Source organism: Panicum virgatum, chromosome 1K (assembly GCF_016808335.1).
Source record: "Panicum virgatum strain AP13 chromosome 1K, P.virgatum_v5, whole genome shotgun sequence".
Classification (NCBI taxonomy): domain Eukaryota; kingdom Viridiplantae; phylum Streptophyta; class Magnoliopsida; order Poales; family Poaceae; genus Panicum; species Panicum virgatum.
Window position 1 is genome coordinate 49,329,957 of NC_053136.1, and position 13,414 is coordinate 49,343,370.

The window sequence follows — 13,414 nt, forward strand, 5'->3', positions numbered from 1 at the left end:
GCCGGCACTCCCTCACCCATCGCCGGGGACGGTCCTCCACTCTCCCCACCTCGAGCGCATCTCCCTCCCCGGTGCCTCTCTCTGCTCCTCCTCCCCGGTGCCTCCGCATGCCCACCGGCGAGGGAGACGAAGGGGAAGCCGCCGCGCCCGCGCACGCCAAGGACGCGACGGCCTCCTCCGCCGCGACGAGCTGCTCCCCGTCCACCACGATGAGCTGCTCCCCGCCTCGCCACAAGGCACCGCCCCGTGCGGGGAGGTCTGGCCTCACCGTGGCCGCCGCGCCGCGGCTGCGGCCGCCCCGCCCTGCCGCGGAGGCATTCAGGCATGGACGCGCGCCACCATGGGAGGCCGCGAGCTCCATGGCCGCGCCGCAGCGTCGTCGTCGTGCCGCGCCCCGCTCCTCCTCTGCGGCCGCGCGGGATGGGGCGAGCGGCGGAGGGAGGAAGGACCACCGCCGGGCGGAGGACGCCACGGCGAGCAGAGGAGTCGGCCAGCCCGCGCGCGCAGGGAGCGCGGCGAGGACGCGCGGCAAGGGGGCCGCGGCGAGGCCCCGCGCGGAGGGAGGCGGCCCTGTGCGCTGACGAGGGCGTCCCGCCGCCGCGATAGCGGAGGTCGAGGCAGGCCGAGCTCGAGCGCCGACGAAGGAGGGAGCAGGGGTCGGCCCTGCTCGCCACACCACCGCGGCCGGTGCGAGCGGAGGGAGCAGGGGCCGCGGCCGCGGCCGCCGCAGCCACCCGCCCCAGCCGCGCTACTGCAGCTCGGCGCCAGGAGGAGGGAGGGAGTGGGGCCGTGGCGCGTCCCTCCGCCTCGCCATCATCCGTCGCGTCGTCCGTGCGCTCGTGCAGAGCGAGTAGGGGAGGGGCAGCGGGGCCCCTGCTCCGCGCCCGCCCGGTGCGGTGAGGGAGGCACCGGGGAGGAGGAGCAGAGAGAGGCGCCGGGGAGGGAGATGCGCTCGAGGTGGGGAGAGTGGAGAACCGTCCCCGGCGATGGGTGAGGGAGTGCCGGCGCTGATGAGGTGCGGGGGGTTTAAGTGCAAAATAGCAGCGACCGTTGGATTGAGATCGGATGTTTCATATTTGCGGATTGCACGAGTTGGCTGATTGCATAGGATATGTCTCCGGGCTGGAGAGGGACGGCGAAGCCACGGCGAGAGGAAGGGCTCGAGGGTCGAAGCACACGCTTGCGTTACCTGCTACAGCAATTCTTTTTTTTTTGCTGTGTTCAGTTCCCACAAAATTTCCAAACTTTCCATCACATCGAAACATTAAATATAACAAATGACTCATACATGGAGTACTAAATGTAGGTAAATAAAAAAACTAATTGCATAGTTTTGATGTACGTTGCGAGACGAATCTTTTGAGCCTAGTTAGGTCATTGTAGCTACAGTGTTTTTTCTGGGAACTAAACACAGTCTTGGAGACCTACTGCCTGCTACTGTATTTCGTATACGGCAGTTTCCTGATGGGACAGATAGCTGAAGAGGTCAGCGAAAGTTGGCGGGAAAAAACATTTATTACATCGAATCTTTGAATATATACCTGGAGCATTAAATGCAGTTAAAAAATAACTAATTATACAGTATAATTGATTCATACGAGATATCTTTAAGCCTAATTAGTCCATAATTAAATATTAATTATCAAATAACAACAAAATGTGCTACATTATCAAAATCCAAACTTTTTCGCAAACTAAACACAAATGTAAGGTGTAAACCTCACATCGAGGCAAGCAGATTACTCTAGATTGATGCAGTAACTGGTCTGCCAGGGGAGCATATAATATAATAAAGCTATTTTTTTAGAGTGTGTTTAGTTGGTAAAAAAGTTTAGATTTTATTATTGTAGTACATTTCGTTATTACTTGACAAATAATATTAAATTATGAATTAATTAGACTTAAAAAATTCATCGTGTGGTAATCAGTTAGACTATGTAATTAGTTATTTTTCAATTACATTTACTGCTCCATGCATATATAAAAAAATCGATGTGACGGATACTGCTGAACTAAACATGCCCTTAGTAAAAACTGGGCAAGGCGGGGCAGGGTAATTTGCTATAAGCATACGTCAGCGTGCCAATCAATGGGACACTGATAACACCCTGGGTCAGAGGGCAAGAAAAAATTACACATGCTCACAGCGACAGGTTCGGATGCTTCGTGGTTGGGCCTTCCCGCGACCATTTCCTCACGGACATGTGCGCGCTCACGGCTCACCCATCCTCGTCTTCGCTGCCCAGGTCTCCTATTCTGCCAGAATCCGGCGTCTCCCATCTGACATCCGGCTGTGGTCTACTCCCTCCGTCCCAAAATAAATGCAATTTTAAAACCAAACACACAAACGTGCAAATTACCAAATTACTCCTTGTCTTTTGTAAAAAAAATCTAAACTTTGGCTTGTCTTTTATACAAGAATTTCCAAAGACTCTTGTCTTTTGTGGTTGTTTGGTCAAAATTGTATTATTTGTGGGACAAATTTTGAACCATAAAATTGTATTTATTTTGGGACGGATGGAGTACTTGACAGCTCAGTTCGATGCATCTTCGACTGCCAGACAGCTCATGATTCGGGCGAACATCATTCCTCGACATGCTGACGGTGTATAAATGCAAACTAGCAAAGACCTGACCATTGGACGTGACGGAAATAGGTTTAGACGTGTTCACCGCTGATTCCGGTCAACACCACTAAGTCGAAACAGATGTATGAAAGTGTGATAGATGTATGGAGTAATAAACCAAAAAATGGATTGAATTATGAGTGAAACTGGACGGTGTCTGGGCACTTTCCAGGATGCTGTTTTTGACTATATTCCTCAGTGTACAGGTCGACAACTATCTGTTGTTATTGAGGCTACGATGCCATCGCTATTTGCTCATCTCTGTAGACCAGGGCAGCCATGTACAAAGCAATGTTGTTTGATTCTGTCGGGTATCAGATATTAGTAAGTCGCCAACTTGTTTTCTTGTTTCTGTACATTGCAATTAGGTGTATTATGTACAAAATTTCCTCCTCTGCACCAAAAGAACAAAAAAAGATCAGTGTAGACAAATAAAATTATTATAATTTTTTTTGAAATTATAAAATTATTATAATCTGCAGGATGATTTCAGAACCATCTATTTTATATGCTAATTCAGGCAGAAAAATGTGAACCATGCATGAGTACACATGATGTGGTTGTGTCACTTTCAGACATTAAAGCTCTATCAAAGTCTAATTAAACTGCATCATACGGATTTGAAGAAAAACACTCAATGCGGACAGGATGATGGAAGTACATAATTATGATATACTTACCCTAAGATCAGACTCCTTCACAGCTTCCAAAGTCTCAGCCATCTGCATTTGTTTGATAACTGTTGCATGCAATACCTGAAGGCACAGACCAAAAAAAGGATCACCTAAGCACATGTTCATTTGAAATATGGGAACAAAGGAAAATATGTTATCAGTTAAGTCAAGAGCAAATAATAAACAGCTATCTGATGAATAATAGCAAAAACCTACCCTCAATACACACTGGTAGTCTGGAACAATTGCAGGATATAAGATACATACACAAAGGAAAACTCGAGATCATCAGAAAATGTGTTTCCAAGAGGTGTTAATAAAATATAGACTTCTGGGTTCCCACAACGTTGCCCTAAAGATATAACCAGTAGGACCATATGAAAGATGATCCAACAAGGACTAAAGCTTACAACAGCATGGTCCCTGTAGTTCGCTTTGTACTATGCAGCAATGAGTCAGCCTTTCATGTCAAATTTTAGCATCCAAACTGGCAGATTTTGAGTAAATTTGTAAAAGCAACTGTCTTATACAAGTTCAATTTGCAATGTCCAGAGTTATGCTTGAGACTGAGCAAGATTTTGTTTGTGATAAAAATTGTGCTATAAAGGTATGATGGAGCTATAGCCATCAAGGCTTAAGCTCGAAGAAATTCAAAGCATCATAAGGTCCATAAAACATAGGTTTACCTTCTTTGTCTTCTCCAGATCATACTCAATGGACTTTATCCTGTCAAAAGAATCTTGTATGGCCCGATCCTTGTCCTGCGGAAGCTCTGGAGGCTTTCTGCTCAGTTGATTAAACACTGACTCAAGTCGATCAAGACGCTCCAGACAAGGGTTCACACGATCTTCCCTAATTATCTGAAGATCTGCCTGATTACTGGGCACAGTTGCAGTATGTGGACGGACATTTTCCAGGTGTTGTCGCCGACGAATGAAAAACCGCAAAAAAGAGAGTACTTTAATAAATACAGCAACGACTGTTCTTGATAAATGTTTCAAGACCCCATCATCAGCATTGCCCACACCATCATTCAGGGCACGCCGACCTGCTGGTTTGAACGCATAACTTTAAGCATCAGACAGACTGGCTATCACTGTGATACAACTGATTTGAAGAAATCATAGTGTATAATAATTTTTTTTATATAGCTTAACCCAATCATGTAGATTTTGAATGGATACCTGTCGCAGGCAAAGCCCCATTTACTAAGGAACGTTGTTCTCCATTAAACTGTCTAGCTTCATTTCCAGCAGCATTGTATCTTTGATTGGATCTTACTACTTTATCCGCCATATGAGACGTGCCATCAGAACCACTGTAAGTCGTAGATCCTGATTCCCTCGCCTACAAGGTAAATATTCAGAGATGAACTAACAAAAAAGTTATAAAACATGCTAATACGGAAGCATGCGTCCAAAGGAATTCCTTTTGCTAGTTCAAATGTGCAAGCTAAAAGCTACATAGTCCAAGGTAAACCCAAGAAAACAGTCCGATGTTAAAATAAAGGGTGGCAGAACTGAGCAAGACTTTACTTCCTCACGAACTGGCGCCAAACTAGGATATTCAACATGCTCAGGAGCCACAGGGGATCCAAGATCGTCGACATCTGAACCTGATTCAGCATTTGATGTGTCACTAATTCGTTCTGGTAACTGAAAGAAGCAGGAGAACCGCATTCAATGTCAAAATTGGAGAACAGAATGGCTTATTGAGCAATATGAGACTTCAAGATTGGTAAGCTTGCCTTGAGAGCACGCAATCTTACAGACCCTGTAACTGTTTCTTCTATATCAGACACTTGCCCAATTTCTCTCAATGACTCCATGCTATGTACAAGCTACAATAGAAAATAAAGTAATCAACAGCAGTGATAGATAAGTTAAAACTACTGCTGTCCCTTAAGAACTAGCAGACTACGATACAGTAAGAGGGCATCAGATGATTCATGAATTTACCTTCATGATTGAAGGATCGCTCCAAGGGCCTTTGTTGGACCTCAGGCACCCTCCATGGTTAGGGCATGCGCACAATCCACCAAAGTATTCAGGCAATTGGCTGAAGATAAATTTTGTTTAAGCTTTGCATATAGCTTCACCAATAAAACAAATCTTTAAAGAAGCAATGACCAACCTTGCATCAATAGCTTCAAGAAGTCTGCTCTGATATTTTGTTCCTAGAACCTGAAATCAAAGTCTTGGTATCAAGACACGCAAAGATGAAAACATGGATAGTGAACTACAAATGGTTGCAAAATCAGTACATGGATTTTAGATGATGTCTTGGGGTCAAGAAGTCCCTTCACAGTGCTCCATATCAGCTTGAAACCAGGTCCAGCATTTACGATAAACATTTGATGCAGTGTCTGCATAATTTTGTGACATGCTTGTAATCAGAATGGTTTCAAACATGATATATTTAATCATCACATTATTAAGGCTAACCTCAGGATAATAGTCACCATCTATTTTTTGCATGCAACGCACCAGATCCCTCGCAATCTTGCTAAAATTCTTCCAGCCCTATATCACAGAGAACATAAAAAAGAAAATAGTGTAATCTTAAAGATGAGTTTTAAACAATTGTGCATACAGCACAAAGATGCTAAACAAGAAAAGATAATTTACCAGAAATATAATATATTCAGATATGCCAAACGGAAAAGGAATGAAGTAGCAGAGCTAATGAATTAATGCAGTTCTGCCAGCATCAGTAGTACAAAGGAACTTAACCTGCAGCTCCACTGATGGTTCTTTTTTTGACAGGTGGATTTAAACCCCAGGCATTTGAAAATGTCGACCAAGTATTAGAAGCAAATCTACAGCAGCATTTTTTTTCCTCAAAATAGTAGGTTTGATACTATAGACATATACATTATGGAGATTGAAAAACCTACAAAAGTTGGTCATTTTTCAATCCAGGGTCCATTTGCTCAAAATTCACATCAAATTACAGGGAGATTTATCAAATTGCTGTATTTGTAAAATAGCATGACCAAGGATTCTATGTTTCTCTGAGCAACAATCTTGTCAGAACTCAGAACTGTAACTGAAAGGGGGGGGGGGGGGGCTATTCTGAATCCCCTGATATCTGAACTAGAGATATATCATGCAAGAATAACAAATAAGTCGAAAAATAAGATTAAGAAAGTGAATCTACTAGGACGGTATTGTAAAGGAAAGCAGGGAATGAGGTTAACAAAACAGTTTAGGCAATGAACATACCACGCCATGGACATCCAATATTGTAGTTGCGGTATCTATGTGCCTTTTGGCAGCAATTGAGCATGCAGGAAATTTCTCACGGAAAGCTCTCTCAAACTCTTGCACATGATACTTAATGTATCGCTCCACTGATGTAATTTGTACAAGCTTGTTGGGTTCTACTTTCCCAAGCAACTCAATGTATACAGGCCTTCCTTCCTTGTCAACCCCATGATAACCATGGGGATAGTATTGCAGGACCTCCTCTAGCTCATGAAATTCAAAATCCTTCAAGGAGTAGAGTTAGCTGACATTAGTATGCATCACATAGTATTGCAGAATCATATGCGGGACAATCTTAGAAAACATACAGCTATGCATCAAAATATCTGCAAAGTTTCATAATTCTGAGATCAAAATTTTTACAATGAACAGCATCCTACTTCGAAAATTGTGTCTGTCCCAAACTCCTTTCTCCACTGCAGCATGTCTGCCCACATCTGTGCTGCCTTCTCAAAGTCAAACTTCCTCGCTTTTAAAAATCTGCACCACAGATTGGTCACACGATCAATAACTGGAACGTCACAACTGAAACCAACATTATGAGAACATTTCCACAGATATCAACCTAAGCATCATATGGTAATCATCATGCTTGACTGGCAACAAGCTCCTAGCAAATAAAATCTCCCGAAACGAGCTCACCGCCTGCTCTTCCTCAGCGTCCCTGACATCCTCTATCGCTATCCTTGGTACTCTACAGTCCACTTTCCTCTTCCCCCTCTTCTTCAGCGAGTGTGTCAGCCTTGTCGATGCATGCAGTGCTTTCTTCCTCAGCGCCCGCATTTTCGTGTGCCTCGGCTCGTCCTCTGAGATCTCGGCATCTGCTCTGTCCCTCCTCTCATCATTACCGATCAATATCTCGATGCCATCCGCATTCCCCTCTGTAACAGAGCATGGAAAACCCCAGAACATTAGCTGCATCCTATGATGGATTCATTAAAACTAAATGCATATAGCAACGAGCACCTGGCCATACGCCCATACCTGACATTCTCTACAAAAGCAGCTCAAACGGTCAGGCCCTCCCTCCTCGTATCACTCTGCCCGATCACTGATTCCGTGTATACAGATACAAGTGGCACGAACCCCCACACTGCCATAAACAGTACAAATGCACAGGTTAGAATTCACAGAAGTGTCTTCGCAGTGCGTTTCTCTGGTACAAAGCCAGCGGCGGACTAAACAAGGCTGTGCGGATTCAGTTGAACACGCAAATAAAATTGGGAAATATAAACCAAACCACCCATATGTACGAACTCCACCGCGCTGCAAACAAGCAGCCAAATGAATGGATTGGGGAGAACGACGAATATTCGACTTCCAGAGCTCACAACGAACAAAAGGGGGAGAGATTCTGCGGAGAAAACGAGCGATCGGGGTGCCTAGGATCACTCAGGTTCGCATGGATCGGATCTCCAGTCCACGCCGTGACGCCGGTGGCGTCCCCCCGGGGGCCGGGGACGACGCCGACGCCGACAGGAGGGATGAAGTGAGGAGCAAGGGCAGTCCACGGAGGGGGTACCTGGATCTGGATCGCGGCGTCGGATGGCGGTGGCGCGTCAAACTAAAAGGGTCGCCTCCGCGGCCGCGGCGAGACCGACCCCGCCGCCCTGGGATCACGGCGAGAGGAGGCGGGGGACAGCAGCACGAACGAAGCGTTTGGTGTGATCGGAGCGGGGGCCTCCGCTTGCCTCCCTTCCCTCGGCTCGGCGCCCGTCTCCTAACGCTTACGCTTCCGTTGCTTCGTTTCCGCCTACTCCTCCCACCCCCTATTACTTGCTGCCTTGCCGCTAGCGCTCGGGTACTGGGCGGCGGCGTTCTTTTTCCCAGTTCTTGTTGCTCCGGGGCCCGGCGTCAGCGGGGCTGCCGTGTGTGGCGGGAGGCTGCGTCGCGATTGCCTCGCTCCCTCCGCTCGCCGCGCGCCCGCGTTGCGTGACTGCTTTCGTAGCCACCGAGCGCCGACGCTCACGTGCAGGGTCCACCGCGGGCGCTGAGCGTGGGCCCCAGATGTCGGTTGAGGAGACTGGCACCCACTCTGACAAGTTTAACAATAAGTTAACAACGTCAGACTGACTTCAACCAGATAACACAAAATTGACATGCATTCCTTCGTTTTGCATCCTCTATAGTAGATACGTTGCCCACACATTTTTGGTGGTCTCCAAATCGGATTGCGTCTCGCCTCCTTCGGCCATCCCACCCGAGCCCGCTGGCGGCACCCCCTCCCCAAGCTCCTGCCGCTCCTCCCTCCCGGGCAGATCAGGGGCAGGGCACAGCGGCTCCTCCGTCCCGGCCGGCCCCTCCCTCTCTGGCCCCCTCGATTCGGCTGCTCGAGGTCGATGGAGGGGCCATGGAGGTCCGATGGCTCGAGGTCCATAGAGGTCCGATGACTCGAGGTCAATGAAGGTTCGGCGGCGGGAGCTCGAGCGGATTTGGGCGGCGGAGTCCATGGCGGGGCAGTGGAGGCATGCACGACGGCGGAGGCCTCGACAACGGGCACGTTGCCGGGCCGCAGCGGCTCGCGGCAGGCCTCGACGACGAGCGAGCGCGGGGGCCTCGGCAGATGGTGGTTCGCGAGCTCGCGCGCAGCTCCGTGCCGCCGCGCTGAGCGCCGCGCGGGCCTCCACCGCCGCGCTGGTGCGGGCCGGAGCAGCGCTCGGCCGGGCGGAGCAGCGGCGGGCGGCACGCGCGGTCTCCTCCCCTGCTCCTCCCCGCAGGCTCGCCGGGCCCCGCCGGCCGCAGATGCGTTCGAGGACAGAGGGGATGCAATTTTGCATCGCCTCTCTCCTCCGACGCAATTTTCCTCTCGAGTATGGCTCGGTTGTTGGAGTGAATGCCTCGCGTGAATAGTAGAGGTTGGAGAGGCAAAATGTGTTTGCCTGGCGTTGTTAAAGTCAGCCTCAGAAGTGTTAATCAGCTAATGTTTTGCATTTAGCAGATATTATATTGATCAGATAATGATTTTGCTCTATGCGCACAAGATACAAGATAGTACTCCTCTATTCTAATTTAGATCATTTTAGATTTTTTAAATATACTGGTTCAGTCGGGAGTTATTATGAGAGTTAAAATTTAATCTAAGAAAATAACGAAGTAGTCCTTGAGGTGTTTGGATCCAGGAGTTATTTGGCTCCTAAAATATTTTTTCATTTATTGGGCTGCCACTTCCTAAGATAGAAAGTGAGAGAATCAGTGAGCACCACCCGAAATAGCCTCAAATAGCACCTTTGGGGGATAGTTTTTTGGGTGGGCTATTTGCAAATCAGAATGGTTAAAACCCACTGCCGTTTGCTCCTACCGCCGCATCCCACGGAGAAAAGGTGACGCGTGTCAAGCAGCCCTTGTTTTGGACATTTTGCAAAAAAAGACCTTCTATTATCTAGAAATTGCAAAAAAAGCCCAGAACATCCCTACCCACGTTAATATCTTTACGAAGTAGACCCTCCAACTAATCTTTATTTCAACAAAAAGAAGAAAAAAATTCCAAAATCCTATCGTTTTTGTAAAAAAAAAACCCCGCAGAGCGCTTTTGCAGTAAACCCCTCCCAAGTCACAAACCCTAACCCCCTCTCTCTTCCCTTCCGTTCTCTCTCCATCTCTGCTCTCTCCCTCCCCGCTGTCGCCGCCAACTCCCCTTCCCCCTCTCTGCCGGCGCTCCTCCTGCTCTCCTCCGCCGCCACCGCACCCGCAGGATCCACGCCGCCCATCTCCCCAACCCCTCCTCTCTCTCTCTACTCCGGCGGCGCCTCCTCTCTTTTCTCTCTCCCGGCGCCTTTTTCCCGGTGGCGTCTCTCTTCGCCCCTCACCCCTCCGCGCGCCACGGGCCGGCGTGGAACCGGCCGACCAGCTCGCAGCGCGGCCGGTAGCGGCAGCGCGCGGGAGACAGAGGCGCTGTCGGCCGCGCCACGCTTGCCTCCTAACCTATGCCGCACGGCCTCCCCTCTGCCCTCCATCGTCGGCAAAGGACAAGAAGCCGAGCTGAGCCGGTGGGCTCGCCGCTCTCGGCCGGCCGTACCTCCATCGCCTCTCCCCGATGGCGCTCCTCTGCTCTCCGGTCTCCACCGCCGCCTGCTCCCGCGGGATCCAGATCTGGCGCAGGGCGCCGCTCGGAGGGAGGGGGCATGGGCAGCATCCTGGGCACACGACGCCAACGATTCCCTACTTGTCCCGCTCCTCCGACCATGACGAGCTCCAAGACGCCTCCGCGCCGCCGCTACCACCACAGCACCCGCCACCCCCTCCGGTTACACCACGCCGCCCCCCGCACACCTCCTCAACGGGCTGACGATGGCTTCGATGCGCGGGCGGCGCTTGAGCGCGAGCACCGCCGTAGGTCGGACGGTGCGTAGCCGCATCTGGTGAACATGCAGTTCCAAAAGACGGTGCGCAGCCGCATCTGGTGAACATCCAGTTCCAGAAGAAGGTGCAGTTGGAGGTGCTTGCTTCAGTAGGCATGCTATTCCTTTTGGCTTGTTTGATTCACGGGATTCGCGGTTAATTTGTTTTGTGTTCCATGGCAGCTTGTTGCGCTCTACTTGGATTTCAAGCTCGGCTAGAGCTACACGCTGAGCAAGATCTCCATCTGGCCTGGGGATGGCTTCCACAACCTCGAGGTACTCCTTTTGGCCACGACATCGTTTAACAATATTTAGAAGCTTATCAGTTACAGTAGATTTTAGGCAAGATTATACATGTTGATTGATTGGTCCGACTTATGTGCAGAGAGCTGAGTGTGGACATACATTCTTGAGTTTTAAAGCATGTGAAAGACTAATATTTTTTTCTTACTTTGTCTTGTTATTTAGCTTGGTTAAAAAAACTGAAATTATGGTAATACTGTAATTGTAACTTGGCTGTATGTGTACATGCCTTGTTTATAGGTTAGATACAGATACATGACCTGACATTTCAGGAGAAAGTTGCTGCATTGCAAGTAATGGTGCTCAGAATAATGAGCTAACTGGCTGAAAAATATTGCCATGATACAAATAATTTGCAATATATTTTCTAATGATTCCAGGAAATTAAAATTGTGGAGCTTGCAAAGCCTGTTGGTTGGGTCGGTATGCATTTTAACTTGTAGATGAATGCTACTTTCTGAAATTGTATTTTGCCACTTCCTGAAATGCCATGGAAGAGTCTGTCATAAGTTCTAGGATGACTTTTATCTGGAAAATACTGTTCTCCAAAATATATAGCGGGCAACCACGTGCTCACATGCTTATCCATTTAGGTTATAGAATCTCTATATTATGAGGATAATCTCTTTACATATGTGGTAGGACTAAAATATGCAGACTCAATCTGGCATTCTTGTTTTGTTATGGTTCTTGAATCTCTCTATTGGCTTTGAAAAAAATTGGATATCCTGTCAGGTTCATCTGATACTGACCCATTTGAGTCAGATACTGAGATACAGCAGAGAATTAGAGATGAACTGTAGGACGAATTGTATGAGTCTTTGCTGATCACTTTCATACTTCAGCTGTGCATCTTCTGCGTGTCTTCTTGCTCACTCTCGCCATGTGTTTGTTGCAGCTTCGGAGGGAGAGGATAGCTGAGAGGATGAAGGTACGCGTTTGTTGCAGCTCTAGAGGGAGAGGATAGCTGACAGGGTGAAGGTGTTGCAGGAGTTGGTCCCTAACGCCAACAAGGTAGACTAATTTTTCACCTATCTTTTCTTTTCTTTTCTCCCCTCTTTTCTAGCTCCTTTTGCCCTTTCTTTTGAACAAAGTAGCAGGAAGCTTTCCTTGAGATGTGGTGAGGGTGCACTCTTTTTTTTTTTTGCGCTGTGTTGTGATGTAGGAGTACGTCTTTCCTTAAATTCAGTCTTTGGCTGATACACTATATCTTGACTTGTTATAGTATAACGTGCTATGCTCTCCTGTATGTAACATTGGTGAAATAAAAAGTGCCATACATAATAGAAAAACATGGTAGTGGGGGCATATTGTGCATTTGCCCACTTCACTGCTTGGCTTATTTCCTATTTAAACACTTTGACATGTACAAATCATGGATTTGCACAGCTTAGTCTATGTAACTCTGCTATTTATTTACCTATAAAAAATCTTAATAGTAGCAGGCAAATGTATTTATACATTCGTACCTTACACATAAGGATGTGATTTTAGTTGTCAAAGTACAAGCACCATGTAATGGTTTATTAAGAAGTAATTTTAGCGAAAAGGAAGAGGCAACTTGAATAAAAATTGGAGAGGATTATAATTTTATTCAATTGGAAGATTGAGTTTCTTTAGCTCTCTTTTTATGACTTGTAGCCTGGAGCGGCAGGCAGGCAAGGCAACAGGGGCACAATACGTTGGGTTGGTCCTGGCTGGTGGCCAGAGGGCGGCGTTGGCAACATGCTCCTGGTCGAGCTCGAGCTCCCGCCAACACACTGGATATGAGACACCTATGATGAGATAGTGTACCCACATTGTTCAAATATTAGCATATTAATGATGTATGTATTACCATGTGCTATGATTTTGTGTTGAATTTATCATATACCATGCACACCATTTGCCATTTCATTACCTTTGGTTTACTTATGTTTAATTGTACATTTTATTACCTTTGATTTAATTATATTTGATAGTTTAAATGGTAGGGCGCGCATCGCGCGCCTAATGTTCTAGTAACCCAAAAATAGCCATCATGTTTGGTTCCTCCAGAACTACTTGGGCTACTTGAGGGGGAATAGCCAGGGCCCAAATAGAATTATTATATATTTCAATATATATATGTTATGTCTACATACACAATGAATATTATGTATGTAGAAAATCAAAGCGACCTATATTTAGAACAAAGGGAGTACACAATTAATTGAATTACAGGTCTC

General features: G+C 47.4%; 1 protein-coding gene and 1 long non-coding RNA gene across 6 annotated transcripts; one reads left to right on the top strand and one right to left on the bottom strand.

Annotated features, from left to right (window-relative positions):
* Positions 1 to 2,713: 2,713 nt before the first annotated feature.
* LOC120640112 (phosphatidylinositol/phosphatidylcholine transfer protein SFH9-like) lies at positions 2,714 to 8,372 on the bottom strand. Of its 3 annotated transcripts, none has more exons than XM_039916002.1 (15): positions 8,090 to 8,372; positions 7,552 to 7,660; positions 7,133 to 7,448; positions 6,948 to 7,047; positions 6,526 to 6,792; positions 5,746 to 5,823; positions 5,565 to 5,666; positions 5,435 to 5,484; positions 5,260 to 5,359; positions 5,049 to 5,141; positions 4,837 to 4,956; positions 4,486 to 4,648; positions 3,988 to 4,349; positions 3,308 to 3,382; positions 2,714 to 3,021 (listed from the first exon to the last, which is right to left on the bottom strand). In XM_039916002.1, exons 2-15 carry the CDS (start codon positions 7,556 to 7,558, stop codon positions 3,001 to 3,003), a joined length of 1,854 nt encoding a protein of 617 aa, XP_039771936.1. In that variant the 5' UTR covers positions 7,559 to 7,660; positions 8,090 to 8,372; the 3' UTR covers positions 2,714 to 3,000. The 3 variants fall into 3 exon arrangements, with proteins under 3 accessions (XP_039771936.1, XP_039771930.1, XP_039771940.1); XM_039915996.1 differs by having other exon boundaries at positions 3,988 to 4,352; positions 8,090 to 8,371; XM_039916006.1 differs by lacking the exons at positions 7,552 to 7,660; positions 8,090 to 8,372 and having other exon boundaries at positions 3,988 to 4,352; positions 7,210 to 7,445.
* A 1,774-nt stretch (positions 8,373 to 10,146) lies between these two features.
* On the top strand, positions 10,147 to 13,121 carry LOC120640133. Of its 3 annotated transcripts, none has more exons than XR_005661746.1 (4): positions 10,147 to 11,014; positions 11,088 to 11,180; positions 12,106 to 12,221; positions 12,849 to 13,121. It is a non-coding gene; the product is annotated as an uncharacterized LOC120640133 (long non-coding RNA). The 3 variants fall into 3 exon arrangements; XR_005661745.1 differs by having other exon boundaries at positions 10,147 to 11,002; XR_005661747.1 differs by having other exon boundaries at positions 10,147 to 10,990.
* The last annotated feature ends 293 nt before the right edge of the window (positions 13,122 to 13,414 follow it).

What these genes read in the sequence shown, in the direction of transcription:
- LOC120640112 (XM_039915996.1), bottom strand. An exon ending in CTTGAAGCTATTGATGCAAG is followed by an intron (nt 5,360 to 5,434) that starts GTTGGTCATTGC and finishes ATTTATCTTCAG; the next exon opens with CCAATTGCCTGAATACTTTG. An exon ending in TGGCGCCAGTTCGTGAGGAA is followed by an intron (nt 4,649 to 4,836) that starts GTAAAGTCTTGC and finishes TTTACCTTGTAG; the next exon opens with GCGAGGGAATCAGGATCTAC.